This window comes from Halichoerus grypus, chromosome 11 (genome assembly GCF_964656455.1).
Source record: "Halichoerus grypus chromosome 11, mHalGry1.hap1.1, whole genome shotgun sequence".
Taxonomy (NCBI): Eukaryota; Metazoa; Chordata; class Mammalia; order Carnivora; family Phocidae; genus Halichoerus; species Halichoerus grypus.
In genome coordinates, this window is record NC_135722.1 from 105,931,997 (window position 1) to 105,956,664 (window position 24,668).

General features: G+C 41.3%; 1 protein-coding gene across 4 annotated transcripts; it reads left to right on the top strand.

Annotated features, from left to right (window-relative positions):
* Window positions 1-1,837: 1,837 nt before the first annotated feature.
* POGLUT3 (protein O-glucosyltransferase 3) lies at window positions 1,838-24,014 on the top strand. Of its 4 annotated transcripts, none has more exons than XM_036076387.2 (8): window positions 1,838-2,171; window positions 8,227-8,424; window positions 11,335-11,621; window positions 15,093-15,309; window positions 16,939-17,135; window positions 18,106-18,300; window positions 19,897-20,001; window positions 21,458-24,014. In XM_036076387.2, the coding sequence occupies exons 1-8, from the start codon at window positions 1,991-1,993 to the stop codon at window positions 21,581-21,583; spliced, it is 1,506 nt and encodes a 501-aa protein (XP_035932280.2). In that variant the 5' UTR covers window positions 1,838-1,990; the 3' UTR covers window positions 21,584-24,014. The 4 variants fall into 4 exon arrangements, with proteins under 4 accessions (XP_035932280.2, XP_035932279.2, XP_035932282.1 ...); XM_036076386.2 differs by lacking the exon at window positions 1,838-2,171 and adding an exon at window positions 2,349-2,589; XM_036076389.2 differs by lacking the exon at window positions 1,838-2,171 and adding an exon at window positions 2,432-2,465.
* Window positions 24,015-24,668: the final 654 nt, after the last annotated feature.

A 24,668-nucleotide genomic window follows, 5' to 3' on the forward strand; every position in this document is an offset into this window, starting at 1 on the left:
GGCCAAGAGCAGGATTAATTCCCCATGCTGTGCAATCAGTAATCCCCTGGATTCGGTGTGTTTGTCTTATAATGCAACCCACTTCACACATCCATGAAGGTCTTTTGCATTGTCCCCACCAGACTTGGGGGCTATATAAGTCCGCTGGGGTCGCCAATACAAAATACTACAGACTGGGGGGCTTAAACAACAGAATTTATTCTCTCACAGTTCTGGAAGCTAGAAGTCCCAGATCAAGATGTCAACAGGTTTGGTTTCTCCTCAGGCCTCTCCCTTGGATTGCAGATGAATGCCTTCTCACTGTGCCCTCCGCTGGTCTTCATTCTGTGCCCAAGCATTCCTGGTGTCTCTCTGTGTGCACTAATTTCCTCTTCTCGTAGGGACACCAGTTAGATTGGATCGAGGCTCATCCTAACAGCCTACTTTCACTTAATCATCTCTTTAAAGGCCCTATCTCCAAATACACATTCTGAGGTCATGGAGCTTAGTGCTTCAACGTACGAATTACGAAGAAACACAATTCTGCCCATAACAGGGGACATGGGGATCGAACACAAACCAACATGAAACTCTGACAATGAATAACAAAGTCCTTTGTCTCTGACCCAGGAGTCTTGTGTCTTTCAACAGCATCCACGAAACAGGCTAACCTGTTAGCTTGTAAGAGGCTAAAATCCCAGATCTGCAGAGTTCTCCACTCCCATATTTTAGCACCCACCACACTGCCTCTGTCTTTCTTCTCCACTCAACCACAGGAGTTTTAAAGTCCAAGTATAATGTCTAAAACATAGTAGGCATTGAATATGTATTTGAAATTTGATTTACTATAAAGAATCTAGTCAAGGCATTGGTTGATCTGAAGAGATATGATTTTAAAGATACGGATGGCAATGTGAAAGAAAACAGGTTGGTACACACTCACTATTGCTAAACAAGGGTTCAGATTCAATTATATGGCCTCTTTGATATGTTCTCAGAAAATACTGGGGGTTACTGCAAGTATGATGTAATATATTAGGTCATGTTTTACTATCGTCCTGTACCAGCTAACCTTCAGATTATTTCTCTGGGAAATTTTTTAAGTTAGATTTTGGAAGAATGTGAATAAAATGTGTTCTACACAATTTTTCAAAGCGATAGCTAGAACACAGCAATGCTTTCTATTTAAAGCATGCAGACAACCCCACAAATTAAAACTTATCAATGAAAGTAATGCTATACTTTAGCCCTACAATTTCCCAGTGATTTACTACCAGTTTCTGAAAATCTTTCCAAAATACAAAGAACACTGTCTACAACCTCCGCTCAGTATTACTAAAATAGGTCAAGAGAACTGGGAAGGATTTTGCCCTAGTAAAAGGTGGTATAGCAAGAATGCTGAGTAACCCAATTAAAGGCAGGAGATGAACAGGGGTGCCTGATTGTGGCATTTCTGGATTGAGCTCTGTCAAGCGGGTGCAGAATCCCTCTGTCCATTCTGCACTTTGGGTTCCCCCCGGCTCACCCAGCCTGAGCAGAGTGCTTATTTTCTTTGAACAGATTCAAACCATAAGCAAATAAAAGAAGAAAATATACTTAACAAATGTGGATCAAGAGGTCAGGGGGGAAAAGGCAGACAGTGGCTGCCAGTGCTTAGGGCTCTGGCCTAAGCCTCTTCCTGGACCCTACCTCCAGCTTCTGAGGAGTGACCAAGACCAGTCACACCTCATTAACTACAGAGGACAGGAGCCACCTGACAGAGGTGAAGCTCACCCACCGGGCTCAAGGCAAGTCCTTCGTCCAACCTGAATTCTGATACCCCGGTGCCTAACTGCTCCCTTGGGGTCTGTCCCTAACCTCGTGGATGTTCGGAAAACACGTGTTGAGAAAAGCAAACTGTAGGGGAAGGAGATTAGGGAGAAGGGAGGGAATCTCAGAACAGGATCGCAGGATTAGGCTGGTGCTGGCGTGAACACAGCTGTCAGAGGCGGCGTGACACTTGCCCTGCACCATGTCAACCCAGGGAAGCTCCTGGGCTACAGGCATTCCCCTAAAGGACATGGACATCCTTCGCTGCGGGGCCCTTCCGCTCGCCACCCGGCCATCGCCACTGTGTTGGTGTCCTTTCAAAGCGGTTTCCTCCACACAGCTGACAAGCTCCGGCCACCGGAGGTGGCGGCCGGCGAGACCAGGTCTGGGCGGCCGAGGGCGCTCGGCCTCACCGCGCGGACCCCCTCCGCGGGGTCCCCGGGGCCGGACGCGCTCTCCGCCGACCGCCGGCAGGGCGCAAGGCGGACCCGGAGAGCCGGGCGGCGGGAGGCCGCGCACGGACCCGCCCCCGCAGCCCGGCCCCCGGAGCCCGGCCCCTCCCCTCCCCGCCGCCGAGCTGCACCCCGGGCCTGGCCACCATGCGCCGCCTCCCGCGGGCCGCGCTGCTGCCGCTGCAGCTCGCCCTGCTCGTGGCCGCCGGGGCCCCCGAGGCGCCGGTGAGCGCGCCGCGGAGCCTGGTGTGGGGGCCCGGGCTGCGGGCGGGCGTCGTGCTGCCCGTGCGCTATTTCTACCTGCAGGCCGTGAACGCGGAGGGCCAACACCTCACTCGCTCGCCCCCAGGTAGCGTTGGGCCGCCGGCCGCCGCGTCACCCCGCTCCCCCCGCCGCCCGCGCGCCTCGGGAGTCCGCCCGCCCGCCCGCCGCCTGCGTGGCGTCCCTCCCCGGGCGAGTGTCGCCCTGCCTCGGCTCTGGCCACCTCCCCTGCCCCCGCCGCCCCGGACACGGCGGGGGGGGGGGCGGGCGTCGCGGCGGAAGTCCGTTGAATGAATGAACGGACGAGCGAGCGAGCGAGCGACCTCGGGGGCGCTCCGCGGCTCAGGTGCGGCGCGGGCGCCCGGGCAGCTGGTGGAGGCCGCGGACTCACGGGCTGGGACCGTGCCCCGCGCTGTTCCCGCGCGCAGGGAGTGCCTCGGCGCGCTGCGTCATCCAGCCCCAGGGGCCGCGTCGGAGCGCTCGGGGGGGCCTGGCGGGTCCGAGACAGCCGAGTCCTCCGCCGAGGAGGGCACCGGGAGCGCTTCGGCGTGCTGGCTTGTCGCCTTCGAGCCCTCGGAGGAGCCGCGGGGCTGGGGGAGGCCCCGTGGCGCTCAGCTGTCCGCCCTGCCGGGGTGGGTCCCGTCCTTGGACCCCTTCCGTCCCCGCGCCGCCCACGTCCCCCGGCTCGCCGGGCCTCTGCAGCTTCTTGCGACTTGTCCTGCGAGGCTCAAGTTGTTGCCGCTCAGGGTTTGCTCATCTCTGTCTCATTTATGTCCAGCCACCTGGCGCCCTGTTCTATCAGCAAAGAGACAGTCAGGATGCCCCAGCGCCTTTTCCGCCGCCCGCGGGAAGCTGTGACTAAACTTCTTTTAGTTTTAGAAAGACTTTCCGTGGCCCTGAGGACCAGAATAAAAAAAATCCTTAAACCCAGATTCGAAGTCTTCCACTATGGGGTGTATTTTCTCCTTTATAGTTTTCTTTCTTTCCTAAAAGTCGTTTTATGATGTTATAATGGGGGGGAAGCTTTAGAAAAAAAGGGGAGAACGAAGGAAAAATTAATTTATACAGGAAAAAAGAAAGTTACATGATCCCAAGTGACATGCTGCTAATCTTACTATTAATGAAAGAGCTAGACATTCAAATAAAATTCTATTCCTTAATCAAAAAATATCGGCAAAGTTTTTTTTTAAGTGGCAATACTCAAAGCTGTCAAGAGGGCATGGAGATACTCCCAGTGACCTTCATCCTCTGCTGGTGGGAGCACAAATTGCTAAAATGTTACTGGAAAGCTGTTTTCCAAATGTACCAAGAGCCTTAAATATTTACAAACCTAATGTACAAAAAATACGTTTCAACAGAAATGTCCATGCCCTTTATATCTGGTAATCTGATTTCTAGGTATCTGACCTGAGAAAATGATCAGAACGTGGTCAAAGATTTCTGTGCAAGAAATTCTTGCCACATTGTCGTTATTTATTACAGCAAATTTAACCAGCCGCCTCTGAGGTAATTGCTAAATAAAGTGTGGTACATTCATGTGATAGCATATTTCACAGCCCATTAAAAGCTAACATTTTAGATTCCACTTACATGACATACCTAAAGTAGTTAAATTCATAGAAACGAAGTAGAATGGTGGTTGCCAGGGGCCGATGGAGGAGGGAAATGAAAAGTTGTTGAATCTAGAGATTTGTTGCCCCCAAATGTGAATTTACTTAACACTACTGAACTGTACAGTTAAAAATGGTTAAGATGACCAACTTTATGTTATATGTTTTAACCGGGATTTATTTTAATTTTAAAGTAAGATTTGAAAATGTTTAATAATGCTTATACTAGATTATGGATGGACTAAACAGGAAAGAAATTATATAGTTTCATTTTAATTTTATAATAAATAGACGAACCTTACCTCTCATTAGTGTTGTCAGTAGTTATAGCAAGAAAATAAGGATTTTTTTTCACTCTTCCTTTTTCCCGAGAAAAATTTCCCCCAAAATAATCTTAATGTTTTTATGATCAGGAAAAAAAAGTCATAAAAAACAAGACTTTCAGCAAGTCTTTTCAGACAACCTCAATTTCATACCCTTAGATTCTCCCTATTTCCTCTCATGCCACTTGATTTTTAGCTTCCATTAAAAGGCTGCCCTGGAGTTTTGAAAAGCTCGCACAACCAGGTTTTTACACCTTCTGTCACCATCATTCACCTGCAAGTCCTGAAATTTTTCCTTCTCCAAGAACTAAATGAAAATAAAAGGCCATTTTTTTTCTCAAGACATAGAGCTTCTTACACGACTTACCAAGATTCTCTTAATAATTATCACTCCCATTTAACAGTGTCACATTTATCTGAATATCATTATTATGCTGTGCATCTCCAGGTACCTGGATTGCAGACATGTGACCTTGAATGTTCTAAAGCAAAGAATCTCAAACTGGAGTCCAAAGACAGAAAGTGGGCAGTCTGTGACCTTGGATATAGGGGAAAGAAGCTATCTCTATCTTTGTTTTTACTCCCTTCTGACTTAAATGGTATTTCCTTCTATTATGAATGTAGGCAAAACCTATTGATATTGTTATATTCCCAGCCTGTGACATAATGTCTGGCAGAGACGCTCTATAAATACCGTAGAGAAAAGAAAAGAAGGGGTAGAGGGAGGGTGGTTGGAATCTGTCGAGATGGCTGGATACGAATACTCATTTTCTACTCAGTCCTCCTTTACCTTCATCAGTAGTGATACCTTCATAAAATAATCGTACCTCCTACTTGTGTAGCACTTCAGTGTTTTAAACTGTGCCCTGTTTAACTTGTCGTCCTTAATCGCCTTGTGAAGTAAGAAGGCTAGATGTTATGCTCTTCGCTTGGCACCTAAGACACTGAGGCTCAGTGAAGCTGAAATGTTTTGCGTGTGGCCCCACAGCCATTAGGTGTTAGAGCCACGAGTAGACACTCATCCTCTTTCTGTTTAATTAAATCTCCTGTCATATGATTGCCGTGCATCAGTTTTCAGTAAGTTCCTGGAGAGCATCCATCCACGGTCAGCAGGCCCACGAGGCATTTTTGGAGAGTGACATGTAGCCTCAAGGCAAAACAGCGTGGCCTTCTGGGACTCGGTTTCCTTGGCCATGTGGGGTTGACGCTTGTTAGGATTGCAGAGCCTTAATAATCTTCCTAAACAACAGGAAAGACAGTGACTCTGTTGTTCCAAGGGTGCCAGGGGTTATTCCTCCAACTCTGAATTCTGCAAACCAATACACTAACATGACACAGCATGACAAGGTGGATGCAGGATGGGCTTTGAAAGAAGGATTCAAGCTGTATTCAAATATTGGCTCTGCTACTCACATATAGGTGAACTTGGGCAAGTTACTTCACTTCTTGGAGGCTTGGTTTCCTGATCTGTAAAATGGAGGTGACAATGACCACGTTACAAATTCTTGTAGGAAACAAATAAGGTAGAAAATGCAAATGAAAATCTCAAGCTCAGGGACTGGCCCATGATAAGTGCTAAAGTCTTCAAAAGTTCTGATTCTAATGGTGCAAGACTTTGATGCTGCTAACCTCCTTCATCTACCTAGTCCCTGCATTCTCACTTCATTAGCGATCTCTCCTAAAGAGATTTGAATTGATGAACTAGAAAAATTCAAGCTGAGCTTCAAGTCTGTTCCATTATGTTAGCCCTAGGGGCAAATGAGAATTCACATTCCTTCCATTTGAAGCAATTTCAAATTGCACTCTTCTCATTTTCTCTTTTATGAGGTTAAAATTGCTTCTTTCTGTTTCAGTCCCGACCATTGTTATTTTGTGTTGATTCTAACACAGGCATGAAAGATTCCTGTAAAAATACCTGAACATTTAAAATATGTATTTCCAATGGCTCTATTTTAGTTTTATACATTTATTTTGAAATGTAGCTCTTAAATGCTATTTCAGGGACAAAAAAATTCATAACTGGAAGAGACAATACAGATCTAGTCCAATACTTTGAATTTAAAAATAATGAAACATTTTGGAACTAGTTTTTTTCTGTAAATCCATTTCTTTCCAAAATGATCACAGAATCATTAATATGTTTGTCTTATATCTGTTTTGTTTATTTACAATCATAAGTTTATGGAGAACAGGACTATTTGACCAAGACACTAAAACTTTTCTGTACTGGTTCCACTTTGGGGAGAAGATTATAGGAATTGCCTCCTGGTCCCCAGGCTCTGCCTGCCTGATTTGCAGTCTGCCACACTGCTCTGTCTTTCTAAAATCAAGTGAGAAATAACACAAGGCAATAACCAATGTATTTCATTTAAGCATTTCAGGTAAACGGTAACATTTTAAATAATTTCACATTAAATTATTACCTTTTTTCTTACAACATCCCCTATGTTTATTACAATTCATTTATTTTAGCAGATTTCTTTCATAATTTTATCACACTTGTTTAAAGGATGTCAAAATGCGTTATTTAACAGAAAGTTATCAGACACTACATTACGATTATGAAATTGAAGAGACTGAAGAACACCTCTCCTGACCCACAAGAAAAAAATAAAACCCTTAAAGACCAAAAGAGAGTAGAAACTTCACTCACAAGATTTAGAAACTAAGAGTAGGAGAAAGAAACTTTTTTCAGTAATTTCAAAAAATATATATTAAATATGCTTAATTTGATAATACGATAGATGTGAAATGAAAAACTACTTTTATCACCACTATTGTTTGCCAGGTCTGTGAATTTCAGAGGATTCACCACTTTTTAAAAAACATTTGCCTTTGATATAGTGATTAACTGTGGTTAGGACATTAACTGATCTTTATTCCCAAAGCTCTTGAGGATCAGATCTGCACTGAGTGCAGATACATCCATTGGACTCTGGGAAGAAAGATAGCGCAACATTTATTTCTGGATCACAATGGTATTAATCACAACAGTATTGTTTCAAAGCCTAAATCAGTCAGCTCATATATTACAAAAGGAGAAGGGAACGTTTACTAAGTGGATGTTATTTACCCTAGAATTTCCAGAAAACCCACAGAATTTTGGAGTTGAAAATGATGTTAGATCGTCCTAGTATAACTTTCGATTCAACCTGAGGAAATAAGCTTAGAGAAGTAAACTCTAGTATTTACAAAGGTGTGTGAAAGTGTGTGCATGTGTGTGTGTGTGTCTGATATTTGTGCACAGTCTAGTAACTAACTATAATCTCTCTCTACTTAGGGAACTAGGCTTAGAAATATAACTGGAAATTTGGGTTAACCAAAGGGAAAGTTCCTTAGAAATGAGGGTTATTAGGTATTAAAATGGTTTACAAAGAAAGCTGGTATATATTTTACAGAAGAAAGTTGGATTGTCTTGGAGCTCTGTCATTCTAAGAGTTTTTAGATTTTTAAGTATCTGGGCTGCTTTAAACCTACCCAAAGGAGAAAAGAGCAAAGAGGCAAAAAGTTCATCTCTTCCTTGCTTTTTTAAAGAACTGATTTTGTTCATTCCGTATATCTTTATTGAGTGACTAACGAATCAAATGTTGACTCAGATCTTTGGTTTCAAGACACAACCCAGACATGGTTCCTGGTCTCAAGGACCTTCCAAACTAAAATTATTTTGTTATTATTTTGATGGTACAGAAAAAAGTAACTTTGGTGTAGAGACACCTATCCAATAATTGGTAAGACAAAATAACCATGAAATAGTAGTTACATATATATATATATTTTTTTTTTTTTTTTCAGGTCAAACACTATTCAAAGTAGTAATCAAATCTCTTTCACCTAAAGAATTAGTCCGGATTCACGTCCCCAAACCTTTGGACAGGAATGATGGGACATTTTTGATGCGATATAGGATGTATGAAACTGTCAGTGAAGGGCTGAAGATAGAGGTCCTTTATGGTGATGAACATGTGGCTCAATCTCCTTATATTTTGAAAGGTAAGTGATTATATTACACAATCCAGAGCCAGCCTTATATGTGTAGACCCCATGACTTTCAAAATGGCTTATGATGACCTTGAAGTCATGTACAAAAGAGTGAACATGGTATGCGTACCTTCTGGAGCTCGATTGTAAATAATTCTGCACCTAACATGGGGCTCAAACTCTCTACCTCAAGATCAAGAGTCACGTGCTCTACTGACCAAGCCAGCCAGGCACTCCTGGAGCTCATCTTAACTTGGAATTTTGCGGGGAAAAAACTAAAGAAATTTGAATGATAAGCAAGAAAATCTTGTGTATTTACCCAGGTAGTTAACATGTCTGGCACTCTTCATTCTTTTATATAATCTACATTTCCTTCTAGTACCATTTGCCTTCTGCTCAATGATCCCTATTATCGTTTCTTTTAGTGTGAGAATGCTGGTGATGAGTTCTCCCAGCTTTTGAATGTCTGAAAGAGTCTTTATTTTGCCTTCATTTTTTAAAAATTTTTTATTGTTATGTTAATCACCATACATTACATCACTAGTTTTTGATGTAGTGTTCCATGATTCATTGTCTGTGCATAACACCCGGTGCTCCATGCAGAACGTGCCCTTTTTAATACCCATCACCAGGCTAACCCATCCTCCCACGCCCCTCCCCTCTAGAACCCTCAGTTTGTTTTTCAGAGTCCATCGTCTCTCATGGTTCGTCTTCCCCTCCGATTTCCCCCCCTTCATTCTTCCCCTCCTGCTATCTTCTTCTTTTTTTTTTTTTTTAACATATATTGCATTATTTGTTTCAGAGGTACAGATCTGTGATTCAACAGTCTTGCACAATTCACAGCGCTCACCATAGCACATACCCTCCCCAGTGTCCATCACCCAGCCACCCCATCCCTCCCACCCCCCCAACTCCAGCAACCCTCAGTTTGTTTCCTGAGATTATTGAAAGACATTTTTACTAAATATAGAATTGTAGATTAACAGGGTTGGTTTTGTCTCCTTTTAGTACTTTAAAGATGTTACTCCACCAGAAACTTCCCTGGTTCCCATAACATTAAAGCCATACAGCCCTACATATACTAGAAACTTAAGATCGGGAACTGTAGTGTCTTTCTACAATGTCTTTTGTCTAAAAATTTGTAACTTTTTATGTAAAAAATGTATATAACCCTATACCAAAAGTTCCTTTGTCAGGACACTCTCTTCTTTGTAAAGATTGCCTGTCCTAATTGAGGCTCAAGTAAAACTCTCATCCTCTTTTTTTTTTTCCTTTAGAAATTCTAAAAAAAAAAAAAAAAAAAAAGATGTTACTCCACTGTCCTCTTACTTGCATTGTTTCCAACAGTGTATCTGCTGACATCCGTATATGTGACATCCAGTATATCTACTGTTCCTCTGTACTGCGCAAGGTTTTCTCTTTAAGTCTCTTGAACAATTTGATTATTATGTGCTTTGGTGTAATATCCTTCATGTTTCTTGTGCTGGGTTTGTGGAGCTTCTTAGATCTTTGGGATTATAGTTTTCTTGTGCTTGGGTTCGTGGAGCTTCTTAGATCTTTGGGATTATAGTTTTCTTGTGCTTGGGTTCGTGGAGCTTCTTAGATCTTTGGGATTATAGTTTTCATTAAATCCAGAAAAATTTTGGCCATTATTTCTTCAATATTTTTTTCTGTTCTACTCCAGAGTTCCTCCCACAATTCCAGTTACCCCTATATCAGGCTTGAAACTATCCCACAGCTCAGTGATGCTCTTTTCATTTTTAAAGTTCTTTTTTTTTCTCCATTTCATTTTGTATACTTTCTGTTGCTACATCATTAAGTTCCCTAATCTTTCCTTCTGCAATGTCCAACTTGCCATTAATTGTATCCGGTGTATTTTTCATTTCTTGTCGCTTTCTTATCTTCTTGAGCGTTTTTCTGGAATGCAGTGAAATTACTTGCAAATAATTTGAACCTTTCAAATTGCTTTTACAATTCATTGGGCAAGACCAGAACCATGTTTAGTCTGGGGCTAATTATTCCCCACCACTCAGGCAATACCTCTCTGCATACTCTACCCTAAGCCCCAGCAATTAGGATGCTTCCCAGTCGGCCTGCTGTGAACAGGTACTATTCCCAACCCTGTATGACCAGTGGGTAGTGTTGCGTCCAGTCATTCTGGATGGTTCTTTCCCTGTCTTGGATAATTTCCTCACCTATATACACTCCTCAGAAACCCTAAATACTTGAAGGGGAAGCTTTTGCAGATCTCTGGAGTTTTCTGGCTGTGTGGTTCTCTCCTTACAGGGAATGTGTCCTACAAATGCCAGCTGCCTTGTTCTCCCTGGACACCCAGCTCTGTCCCCTCAACTCAGTGAGACTGCTGGGCTCTGCCTACATTTCTCCCCGTTTCCATAACCTGGAAACTCCCTTAGGCAGTAAGTTTACAAACTGTAGGGCTCACCTCATCTATTTCCCATCTCTCAGACTCACTGTCCTTCACTGCCTCATGTCCGGTGGCTTAAAAACTGTTTCATATATTTTGTCTCTTTTTTTGGTAGTTTCAGGTAGAAGGGTAAATTGGTCCATATTACTCATCTTGGTCTGAAGTAGAAATCCTCAAGAAACATAAATAATTTTTTTTAAGTTTTTATAAAATTATGTTAATCTTTATACTTTTATATTAAGTTAAATATATTTTAAATATATTTATTAAATATTAAATATATTTCTATTTAAATATATTATTATTATTATTAAATATATATATTATAAATATATTAAATATTAAATATATAATATAAATATATATTATCCCTGTCTGGAGAATCTTCGAATTCAGCAAGAAGTCATCCCATGTTCCTATCAGGGGCAGAAACAACCCCCTGTGTGGAGGTGTTTGTTAATGGAGTATGGCATTACTCATGTCTTTGTCTTCCCTAGGACCAGTGTACCATGAGTACTGTGAGTGTCCTCAAGAGGATCCTCAGGCCTGGCAGAAAACTCTTTCTTGTCCAACTGAGGAACCACAGATTGCAAAGGATTTCGCTTCCTTCCCCAGCATCAATCTCCAGCAGATGCTAAATGAGGTTCCAAAAAGGTTTGGGGATGAGAGGGGTGCCATTGTTCACTACACGATTCTCAATAACCGCGTCTACCGGAGATCTTTAGGGAAATACACAGACTTCAAAATGTTCTCAGACGAGATTTTGCTGTCACTGGCAAGAAAGGTATGAGAATGAATTCATTGGTTCTGAAAATAATACAGAGTTGACCCTTAAATGACACGAGTTTGAATTGCATGAGTGCACTTATACATGGACATTTTTTTATAAATACATGACAGTACTGTAAATAGTATTTCTCTTCCTTATGATTTTTTTTTAAAAAGATTTTATTTATTTATTTGACAGAGAGAGAGACAGTGAGAGAGGGAACACAAGCAGTGGGAGTGGGAGAGGGAGAAGCAGGCTTCCTGCTGAGCAGGGAGCCGGACGTGGGGCTCAATCCCAGGACCCTGGGATCATGACCGGAGCCGAAGACAGACGCTTAACGACTGAGCCACCCAGGCACTCCTTCCTTATGATTTTCTTAATTAACAGTTTCTTTTCTCTAGCTGATTTTATAGTGAGAACACAGTATATAATATGCATAACATACAAAAGATGTGTTAATCAACTGTTATGTTATTGGTAAGGCTTCTAGTCAATAGTAGGCTACTCGTTGTTAAGTTTTGGGGGATTCAAGATTTATACACAAATTTTAGACTGTGCGGGTGTTGGCAGCTCTGACCCCTACATTGTTCAAGGGTGAACTGGAGTTTACTTATTTCGTTGTAACTTTGAGATGCTTAGAACAATGGCAAAGGATGGAAATGGATTCCAAGCTTGGAAATGTGAATTTAAGATGTCCACCACCTGAGTGTTCATAAATTCTCCCCCCTTTATGGATCTTTCTTTCCTGTAAATTAAGTGGCTTGAGCCCCTATCTCAGGCAAGTAGGTCCTACAGAGCACTTCCAAGGTTTCTGTGGACTCCCAGACATGTTGAGCCTCAAGGTCACTCTTTTTTCTGAGATTTATGTATTTATTTGGGAGAGATAGACACATATACAGAGTGGTGGGAGGGGGAGAGGGAGAGAGAGAGAATCCTCAAGCAGGCTCCCTACTGAGTGTGGATTCCTGATGCAAGGCTCATTCTCACAACACTGAGATCACAATCTGAGCAGAAATCAAAGAGTTGGGTGCTTAACCAACTGAGCCACTCAGGTGCCCCTGGAGGTCACTTCTTGAAATTCTCTGTTGTGGTGAATACTCCTCCCATTCAGATACCAGTTTCTGCAGCTGTTTTGTTCTTATCACCTCAAAATGACTTGAACTTCGACCACTTTTTCCTTGTTTTACCCTAAGCGCCTCAAAAGATGGCATGCATGGCACATTTTGTTGAAGGTTCTAGTAACAGAGAGGTTATTTTGTACCAGTGCATAGTAAAAAGCACTCTAACAAAAACCCTAACATTTAAAAATAAACATTCCCTCTATTAATCAGACTCAGTCATCCTTGCCTCTGGGAATTTCTCACTGCCCGTCATTGGGCTTCAGGTCTTGGCTTCTTAGTGAATACAGCTGGGCCTCTATCTCTCAGAAGACTTCTCACTTCCCCCCACCCCCACCCCTCTACTGAACCCTTCTTTCCACATTTACTGCACTCTTAAGCAGAGCAGCTCGAATTGCCTCTTGTTCTTCCTCCTTCCTGACCATGCAGAGTGAAGGGTGAGGATGAGCATTTTCTGTCTTTCCCACCCAGAAAGACTGTCAAGGTAGTTTTCTAAACCAAAAGTCAACTTCAGTGATATGAGGTATACAATTTCCCAAGTGTGCTGAATGTGGGGTTGCAACCAATTCTTATTTTATTTTATTATTATTATTTTTTAATTCTTATTTTAAATAGCAGCCCCCCCCCCCACACCATCCCCACTGGCCCACCATATGAGCATATTAAAGATACTTGATCATAAAGGGGGTGCTTTCTTCCTGGCCTACTGCCCTGTATTCCCACCTCGGACTCACGATGGCAGTATCTTTATGAGTGACGAATTTGTCCCTTAGAGGACATTGGGCGATGTCTAGAGACAGTTTTGGTTGTCACAACTCAGGGTTACTACCAGCACATCCTACAGTGCACAAAACAGCCCCCACAGCAAAGAATTACCCAGACCCAAAGGTCAGTCCTGCGGAGATTGAGAAACCCTGTTCTGTAGTGAGAACTCCTGGTGTGGAGTTTATTGGGCTGATAAGTGAGAGTAGGGAAGCGAGGAGGGTGAATCGTCACACCCCTTGGCCTTCCCTCTTGTTCTAGGTTCTTTGCCCAGTGGCTGGGAAGAAATCCAAGATAAATGAGACTCGTCTCTGGACTTTGAGCGGCCTACTCTAGTGGGACTTGTTTTTTGTTATTTGGAAGTTAGAGTAGGATGTGAATACAAATAGTTGCACCTCAACGTGGTAGGCCTGTAAGAAAAGCAGGCCCCCCAGTGAAACTGCCTGAGGAGGGCGAGCCATCGAGGAGGTGACATTCGGTCTGGGTTCGAAGGACGAGAAAGGAGACTGCCAAGTGAATAAGTAGGAGAAGAATATTCCAAGTGAGAAGGGAAGTACATGGGAGACTGGGTTGCATTTTCAGAGAGTAGCCTGAAGTTTACTGGCCCACGCTCAGGTGGAACACGGTAACAGAGCCTTGCTTTCTGGCCAGGGACTTTAGACCTTGTCCTGCAGGCTTTAGGTTCCATTGACCTTGGTGGTGACATTAATTTGGGTTTTAGGAATTTGGGCAGCAAGGTGAAAGCAGATCAGAGAGGGGAGAGCCTAGTATCAGAACACCTAGTGAGCAAGCTCCTGCAACAATCCAGGCGAGAAATGAGAGAAGGGCCTCGTGTAGGGCATTGACCACGGAGATGCACACGGAGTGGCCGAGTCCAGAAGCAAAGGTAGACGTGATGCAGAGGTTTGATAGTGAAGCAAAAGAAGGGCTTCCTCTAACCTTGTCGATTCTCAGGTAGGCAGCTGACAGAAAGGGTTCTTGAAGCCACTTACTCATACGTTTCCATATCATGTCCACTTCTATAATAATAAGCAATTTTGATAATTAAAAAAAATTTTCATTAAGTAATCTCTGTGCCCAACATGGTGCTCGAACTCACGACCCCATCATCAAGAGTTGGATGCTCCACCAACGGAGCCAGCTGGGCACCCCAATACTAAGCAATTTTTTTTAAAGATTTTATTTATTTATTTGACAGAGAGAATGAGAGAGAGAGGGAACAAGCAGGGGGAGGGGCAGAGGGAGAAGCAGACTCCCCACTGAGCAGGGAGCCCAATTTGGGGCTTGATCCCAGGACCCTGGGATCATGACCTGAGCTAAAGGCAGACACTTAATGACTGAACCACCCAGGCTCCCCAATACTAAGCAATTTTAAATGCCACCTCTGAACAAAGGGCGCTTCCTCCTGGTTAAGTAAATTTGCCATGTACCGTCCTCACCCTTGATTTTCTGATACTGCTGATGACTGAGAGGCATTCTTCTCTCTTCTGCTGTTTTCACATGTTCACTTTTATCAGGCATATTTTAAGAAGCCAAAGAACGGAAGCATTTAGTACCTAAAACTGAGGTCTTCCCAGCACTGATGTTTCTTCTTTTGTTTATTTAGGTCCTTCTCCCCGATATAGAATTTTATATTAATCTTGGAGATTGGCCTCTGGAGCATCGAAAAGTCAATGAAACCCCTGGCCCTTTACCTATCATTTCATGGTGCGGCTCCTTGGATTCACAGGATGTTATCCTTCCAACGTATGACATCACCCACTCCACACTCGAAGCAATGAGGGGTGTCACCAATGATCTCCTCTCTATTCAGGGAAATACAGGTAAATTAAAGTTTATTCTCAAAGGAAAAACAGAGGTAAAAAGGGAATGTTCAGTTGGAGAGAACAAAAGTATATATTTAAATACCATTGTTCTTACTTTCTAACCAAGAAGAAAGAGCAGTGTAGGATTCTTCTAATCCAAAAATTAGGTATGTGGGTTGGTCTAGTTGTTCAAACCTACTGTAACTGAGTCTCCTTTGAGTTGGTCATTTGTAAATACCATTTGAAAATATATATTTGGTAAAATTGTCACTTAATGCTGACTCCGATGCCCTTATATTGCTGGATGAAGAGAGCATTTTGAAAAATATAAAATGATATGGGGATGTGAGAGAATTATGCTAGCAGCAGAATTTGGGTATTACTACCTCCAACACTTAGTAAGGAATTTTCCCCTTTCCTCTTTCTGCCTTGCTTGATCCTTCAAAATCTGAATTCCTCCCCGGCCCCCCCATCCTTTGATGGCTTTACATTTATGGCACAACACACTCTAGAATTAAACCAAACTCCCTGAGTAGAATAAACCCTGCCTGTCTTTACAACCTCTGTTCCTGTTTATTGTGATTTGGCAGACTCGTTTAGTAGATGCGACCAGAGACTCTTTACAAACTACCTAAAGGTAACATAAAATGAAAACTGACTTTTTATTGGGGAACAGTGAATTCCTGGGAAGTGTGCTAAAATACTAGAGAAAGTGACCCCCTCCAGTTTCTGTTTTATGATTTATCAAATAGTAACAGGTGTTAACTAATGACCTCTCTTTAGAATAATAGAAATAGACTAATTCTTCTAGAATTCTATCTAGAAAGAAACACACACACACACACACACACAGTTGGGCTATATATACATGTTTTCATTTCACAGCTTATTAGACAAAGTCTTCCCTGTATTCAAAAGTGATGTGCTCAAAATTCTGAACAACCTAGGGATTAAAGATGTAGATGTTACTTAGTTACATAGTTTGTTCTGGTCACCCAATCTAAGAACAAAAGCCTAGCTCAGTTTTTTATTGTGAGGCACGAAGGATGGAAGAAGCTTGTGAGTGGGCCAAGTCACTGAATGTCTTTTGCTTTGAACTTGATCCAATGTTATTTTGGATATCTCCTAAAGTAATAAAACAGACAATCCAATAAGTGAGCTCTCACAGGTAGAAAAACAGGTGAAATTAGGGACACCTGGGTGGCTTAGTTGGTTAAGCGTCTGCCTTCAGCTCAAGTCATGATCCCAGGGTCCTGGGATCGAGTTCTGCCTCGGGCTCCTTGCTCAGCAGGGAGCCTGCTTCTCCCTCTGTCTGCCGCTCCCCCTGCTTGTCCTCTCTCTCTCTCTCTCTGTCAAATAAATAAATAAAATCTAAAAAAAAAAAAAAAAAAGGCGAAATTGGAGCATTCTTTCATGTGATACAGCAAATAAAAGGACTGTTTTTAAAAGTCTAAACTGGAAAGTATCTCAGGCAAGGTACTGGATCCCATATTTTTTGGAAATAGCACCTTTTTTTAGAAGATGAGTTGATGATCAAAGAGCTTTAATATCTTAAATGATAATGGTAGATTACAGATGAGTATGCTTACGGTTTTTATAAATGTCAAGTTCATAATCATATTTTTTTTTATGGCTTCAAACTTCTAGGGCCTTCCTGGATCAATAAAACAGAGAAAGCTTTCTTCAGAGGTAGAGATAGCCGAGAAGAGAGGCTCCAGCTGGTACAGCTGTCCAAGGAAAATCCAGAGCTCCTAGATGCAGGAATTACAGGATATTTCTTTTTCCAAGAGAAAGAAAAGGAGCTTGGAAAAGCTAAATTGATAGGTTTCTTTGATTTCTTTAAGGTATGCGTTTTTGTCTTCTTGTATGGATATGAAATGATAAACTTGTGTCATGATGATAGGGATGTGAACAATGTGACGAAATCTGACTGGCTAGAGAACTCTTTGGTACCAATTACTCAAGAAAAAATTAATGACTAAATCCGTGAGTATATCCTGTTTGTTTCAGTGTGTTATAATGAAAAGAACGTTGGATTTGAGCTCAGAGAATAGAGGTTTATAAATTTATCTGAACACCGATTTTCTCATTTGCAAAAAGAGGAAAAAAAGAAAGAGCTTATGATAATACTTGCTTCACACTACTATGATCAAGTGAGGTTTAATTCCCATGAAAAGTGATTTTGAAATGTAAAGCGAGGCTTATTAATCCAGCAAATGGGTAAACGGGGTACATCTTGTGTTGCTAACACCACAGTAGTCCCTAAACTTCTCCAGGTTTCTGTCTCCTCGACTCTAGAACTGAACACTGGAGATAAGGCTTTCGTTTTTCATACTTACCTGGGAAGAAGGAACCAATGAAATAATGTATACATGAAAGTGTAAATTGTTACCAGGAGTCAGCTTTAATAAACCTACAGCTTTTGAAACATTTTCCTACCGGGTCACAGAAACCTGAATCCATTACATAGAGTTGAAATAGGTATTCCTATTACTTTTGAAACATTTTCCTACCGGGTCACAGAAACCTGAATCCACTACACAGAGTTGAAATAGGTATTCCTATTTCCTAAAATTATTTGTCTTATCCTTAAACGCATTGTATTTCTTAAAATCGACCTGCTCAAGGCTGTTTATGATTTCAATACAAAGAGAAAACGTGAGGTACAAAATAACGTATAAAACTTTTAAACACTGAAGTCGGAACATGGAAAATAATTCCTTTATATGTATTATGACAGTGTTGATGACAAGCAGAAGCGAAGCGAATGGCTGTTAAGTGTTTCCTTTGTTTATGTTTGTTTTACTGTTTTAGTACAAGTATCAGGTGAATGTGGATGGGACCGTGGCGGCTTATAGATATCCGTACCTCATGCTGGGCGACAGTTTGGTTTTGAAGCAGGACTCGACATATTATGAACATTTCTATGTGGCACTAAAGCCTTGGAAACATTATGTTCCAATTAAAAGAAATCTCAGTGATTTACTAGAGAAAGTTAAGTGGGCCAAGGTACGTTTTCTGCAATTTTAATTTCTTGAGGCAATAACAAACTTACCGGGATTATTTACATGAGTTCCATCATGATGCAATTTAACTTGACATAATTTAGTCAAAAGAAATGTTATTTCCTGAAATTTTTGTTCCCTTGAAATATCTAAAGAATCAACATCAGGATCATTTTAATACCCTTTATCAACATTTTGGAGGATTTTTAGAAGGTTTAGAAGATTTAAAGACAAGCGTTATGTAGAATATAGGTTTTTCTTTTTTTTTTTTCCTTTGAACTCAGTTTACTTTTATTTTGAGGTATAGTTGACATAGCATTATGTTAGTTTCAGGTGTACAATATAATGACTCTATTTGTATATACAGTAAAATAATCACCACAATAAGTCTAGTTAACATCCACTACCATACATATTACAAAAATTATTTTTCTTGTGATGAGCAATTTTAACATCTATTCTTTTAGCAACATTCAAGTATGCAATGCAGTATTATTGCATATACTTATATATATTATTTAGAATATGTATACAGTCTCCATGCTCTACATTAAAATATAGGTTTTTCTGAAGGAATCACTATTCATGCATATACACACAAGCAAAAACACACCACATGCAAATGACAGATTGAAAATCCCAGGGCTAGAGTGCTCTATGCACAAGGAGACACTGGAGGCAATTATGATACCCTTTTCTCCAGTTAGGAAAAACACACAATGAATGCATACTATATACAACATCCCAAGAATCACAAGTTTCCCATAAAATAAGAATTCTTTTTTTAAAAAAGAAACATATTACAAAGCTGTTGTGTTTTATTATGAAACTATAAAAATTTACCCTTCCGCGGGTAAGACTTCATTCTATTTCTGAGTTTCTGAGAAGCAATATTCGGGTATGCAAATGACTGGGTGCCTGAGGCAGAATCATTTCCGTGGCCCTTTATAAAGAGTCAGGATTGCTTGTCAGGGGCTTTTCTAAAGGGCAGCACAGTAGAATATTAGCTATTTTCCGAAGTGTAATTAGAAACAGTGACCATTGCTGGTACTGAAGGAACAGCCTGTGGGTGCAAATGGCTGAATTTATGATTACAGCAATAAGATAGGTCTTCATAGGTACCGTTTTATGACAACTTTTGGGCTCTGGCTGCATATTAAAATGGAGTTTTTAAGAGACGTTATAACAGGAAAAAGGATTCATTCTACTCCAGATTGTATTTTAATATCAAGCAGAGAGGCTATAGGATGGGGGGACAGAGGATGAGCCTTAAATTTCTCGGGTAGCCAGGACAGTACCGGGGTAGTCACAAGAGAGACTGCATGTCTGATGTGCGTATGGCGGGGAGGGCACTCCGGGCCTGTGGACCGGGGTCCAAACATGTGTGACCACTTCTGTGTAACACAGGGCTCTAGGAAGGTACCTTGGCGATTTCTCAGAGCCTCGCTCCGAATTATCTTCCTCATGTCCCACGTCCCATGCTGGTCACATTCAACCCCATCTCTGTCCTGCTTCATACGCACCAGTAGCCTTCTTTGGGGGGTCACAGGAGTACTCTTCATTCAGTGTGTGTGTATGTGTGTGTGTTTAACCCTTTCAGGAAAATGATGAAGAAGCCAAGAAGATTGCAAAAGAAGGGCAATTGGCTGCTAGGGAGTTACTGCAGCCCCACCGGATTTACTGCTATTATTACAGAGTGCTCCAGGTAAGTTCCCACCGGCTGTCCCCCCCCACCCCCCCACCCCCCGCCCCACCGGCTCAGGCGTCCTCACGCCATGCTGGGCCTGAGTGCCTCACTTCCTGAAAGGGTTCAGAGCGTCAGCCCGTGGAACTCTCTGGAAGCCGAGGACTGGCCCAGCCTGTGGAGAGATGGGAATAGTGCTGAGACCTTTTGTGGTCTCCATATTTGTATCTCCACTCACTGTTATGAAAAACAATGCATAGAACCCTTGCGAATACAAATTAAAAGCTCCTCCTACCTCCCCAGTCTTTTTATTAAATGCCTTGTGGAATTCCTAATTTAGGTATTTTCTGAACCTCAGAGACCATCTTCCTATCTAGAAAATAAGGAGGTTGGACTAGAGATCCTTAACATCTCTCTGCTCAAAAGGTCTGCCTCTTTGTTCTTCTTACTAAAGATTCGTGCTTTTGCTATCACAGTGTAGGATGGACAGCAGATATTTAGTTTGCTGTAGAAAACAAACAAGTGAAATATATTCATAATGGTTTTAACACCTCAGGCCTAATTACTGAAGTGCAAATGTTTATTGGGAATCTAAGAATTGGTTCTTTGGGTAACTATCTTGTGTTTCACACAGTAAATTCTAGACAGGAAGAAAAGAAAAAAAGAAACAATGCTTTTTTGTTTTTAACCTAAACTTATTTTTCTGTGGACAGAAAAAAAGCACATTTCTTCAGATGCCTGTGGATATTACCCTCTCATAGAAAAATAAAAATGATAAATTTCACCATTTACTAAAATCAGCCTTTCCCTTGAATGAGTTGTATGCCCTCTGTTAGTCTACCTATAATATTAATAGTAGGAGTTTCTCCCTCTAAAATACTCATTAGGTTCCTGTGCTCATGTCAGTATTTTGTTGGGTTTGGCCCAACACCAGGAATCTACAGCTAAATGTATATAGAACCACTGAATCAAAGTCTAATTTATAGGGAATATTTCAGTCAGTGGCTAAAGTAGAGGGACATTACACAGGTCTGTCACCATTTACAAAACGTATGTGACTATGAGCCTAAAGGGAAGGGTGTGGGGGACTGCCAGCTTTATTTTGAGATGCTTATCATCTCTATTGGTTGATTTGAGTGTTCAACAAATGTAATTATTCATTAATAAGTGGAGAATAAATGCCAAGAGGTGCCACTATTTCAAGTAGGGACCCTTGGCTTGACGTGCCTTTTGTGGAGGCTTCCTAGGTACACATCAAATTGTGGATTGGGGTTCCTTGTTAGACTCTGAAATATTGCACTTAGTGCCTCTAAAACCTGAAGTTAAAATGCAACTTCAGGACCGGAATAAACCAGACCTTTGGTTTTTAGTCTCAAGATACACAGCAGCTAGAAACACTGGCCTGAGTGGGGTAGGGAGGGTCCAGTGGAACGAAGCGTGGACTAATCTTTCAGTTGCCTTCAAACACGCATTTCAGAAATACGCTGAGCGCCAGTCCAGCAGACCCGAAATACGTGATGGGATGGAACTCGTTCCTCAGCCAGATGATAACACGTCCCTGTGCCAGTGTCACCGGGAAGGACCCTTCAGAGAAGAGCTTTAAGTCAGCTCACACGGACACTCCCGTGAATGCCAGTGACACATGCAATGCCAGCCTTCAGACAGAGGCGGCGCTGTAGGCAGCGCGGTCCAGGAGACACGGGGACGGGCGGAGCAGGATGAGAGCAAGTATCACAGGCCTCTTTGAATATTCTTTTCTTTTGTGTAAAAACTGCTATCATCAATATCACAGTTGCTCTAAACAGAAAACTTGCGGGTCATAGCAGACAGGCTTGCCAAAATAGAAATCACTATAAAAAAAAAAAAAGAAATCACTATGAAATGATTTATACCATATTTCTTAGTTTGTTGCTATCCCTTGTTCACTTTCCCTCTCCCTCTTCCAATTATGAAGAAACAATGTTTGTGCAGGGTTCTTCCCCTCTTACTGCGTAATTTCACCTCCTACAAGCTGCTTTGGACATTGAGTAATAGCAAGCCTCCTCTTGGAAGGTCTGATAAGAATAATTAAGGAAGAAAAGGATGGCTCCCTTGTTAAAGGTAGCTTGGAGACTGTGGAGGCCACGTTTTTTAAAGCTCACTCGTATCTTTTTAGCTAAGTTTTATCAAGGACTGAGACAAAATTAAGGAGAAATTATGCCATAAGCTAGTAATTCCCAATCTATCTGGGTGGTACTCCCATCAAGGACAACACAATTATTAGTAGATGAGAACTTTCTGTGGGTACCACTCATTATCTATGTATTGAATAGATGGAAGGTAACTACAGTCAGGTGGGGATCTCTGCTACTTTTTTGAATCTTTAAAAGGGACACTTGAAAACATCTGCCAGAAGCAGCAGTAAGCCTGGTACCTTGGGAATTCGCCAATAAGCTGATAAGAAAGGCAAGCATCCTGAGTGCACCCCTCCTCTGTTTCAGTGAATTGCTACAAGAAAAACTTTGGAAATTTCCTTTGCCTTTTTGGACAGGGTCAAAACTTAAGACTTATAGCCCAGAGATTCATTACACACTCCTTGTAAAACCACCAATCCAAGATTCACTCCACTAAAGAACACACTCCCGAAGCAAGAGCTAGCTACACTCCCAGTATAAAAATATTTACTCCCCTAATTGAAATATTTACTTAATCTGAGAAACAATGTAACCACTTTAAAGTAGTCATATCCTTTTATGAAGGTTCAAGAAGAACACAGAATTGTGTAACTAGACAAGAGCAAAACCACATTTAGGAGAACAGTGTCGTCAAAACCAAGTACCCAAGGAAAACACCCACCAATTGTACACCCACAAAAGTACAAGGTCATCAGTATAAAATAAAGGGCAGCTGTACTAGGACCATACACTAATGAATCCATGTCCTGCATATATTGTACATGGAGTTTGGGGCTTGTCAAAGCTGAGATTATTGAAAGAAAATTTGCCTTCCTTCACACCAGCCTGCCCACCAACCCCGGGTCCTTCCTTGTGGCTGATGGCATCTTGTTAGAAACATCTTAAATTTTTAAAATGTCTATCATCTGCTGCCAAACAAGCCCGATAGTTAAAAGTGAACTGAGATACACCACGCAGCTTCTGAGCTTAGAACCGGAAAAGGATGTGTTTAAGAAAGTAAGTGGAGCCCTCAAAAAATTCCATAGGGAGTCAGCAGTCAATCTAGATAACTTTCCATCCGCCCAGCACAGTCATAGTCTTTAAAAAGAGTTAGTTTTACATGGCTTTCTGGTTTGTTGACACGAATATAACTTAATAAAATCGTTTTACTAAAACCCTGATTTTTTTTCCCTTCGCATTCACACAATATCTACATATTCCATTAGTTGTTTTTAATACTTCAACTTTCCTTAAAAAATCTGATTTTTAAAAGGAAGAGAGGAGTATGCAGGTAAATACAATAAGTGAATTTATCTAAATAAGCTGCCAGCATGTTTGTTGCTGTATTGTTTTTATTAGTAAAATGTTGGAAGCACCTTGATTAGATTTCATGAGGGAACTAGCTAAATAGTTATTGATATATAAAGGAATGTAATACAACTATTTTTAAAAAGCAGCCCTAAATGTACTATCATGAAAGATTTCCATTACAGTATTCAGTGAAAAAACTAAGTTACAGAACAACATGTATAATGTGAAACCATGAATGTAAAAAACAAAAATATATTTGTGTGGTTGAAAGTTTGGAAGGATTTTACCACTATCTGAGGAAGAGATGGAGAGAAGGGAATTTTTACTTTTTGCTATATACCTATGATATTTGTTTTTGCTACAAGTAAGAATCAGATTGTAAAATAAAGAAAAATGTAAACCCGGGAAAAGACTGTAAGTGCACAAAAGATATACATAAGAAAATGGATATTTATATTTTCCATTATGCTGTTTTTAAATCTACTCTGTCTAGAATTTTATATCATGGGACATATTATATACACTTTTTAAATGAAGTAAATTTTCTAAATAAAATTTTGAAAAAGATAATTTCTGTTTTTAAGAAAGACGGTAACCACCAGGGGACCTGGGTGGCACAGTGGATTCAGCTGCGACTCTTGGTTTCGGCTCAGGTCATGATCTCAGGGTCCTGAGATTGAGCCCTGGGTGGGCTCCAATCTCAGTGGGGAGTCTGCTTGAGATTTTCTCTCTCCCTCTGCCCCTCCCCCTGCTTGCACGGTGCTCTCTCTCAAATAAATAAATAAATCTTTAAAAAAAAAATAAGAAAGATTGTAACCACCTATAGCCCTGGTATTTCTGTAAATGTGTTGGTCTAATTTTAATTTTATTGTGTCTTCATGAATAAATGAACCCAAACTTCTATCACTACCAATCAATCCCTAGTAGGTAGAAATCTAATATTATGGGGAAAGAAATTTGGGCTTGACACCATTATTTTCTCTTATTTCAGGTGAAAATACACAAAGTACAGTGTCTTAATTGGTTCAGGTCACCATTATACTGGTTTTGCTGTAACTACCTATGGTGACAGGTTAACTACACTTATTGTAGTGATCATTTAGCAATATAAACAAGTACCAAATCATGTTGTACACCTGAAACTAACGTATGGTATATGTCAATTATACCTCAATTTTAAAAAGTAAAATAAAACTGGTTTAGGCTTTACCAGCTAAAGAGCTT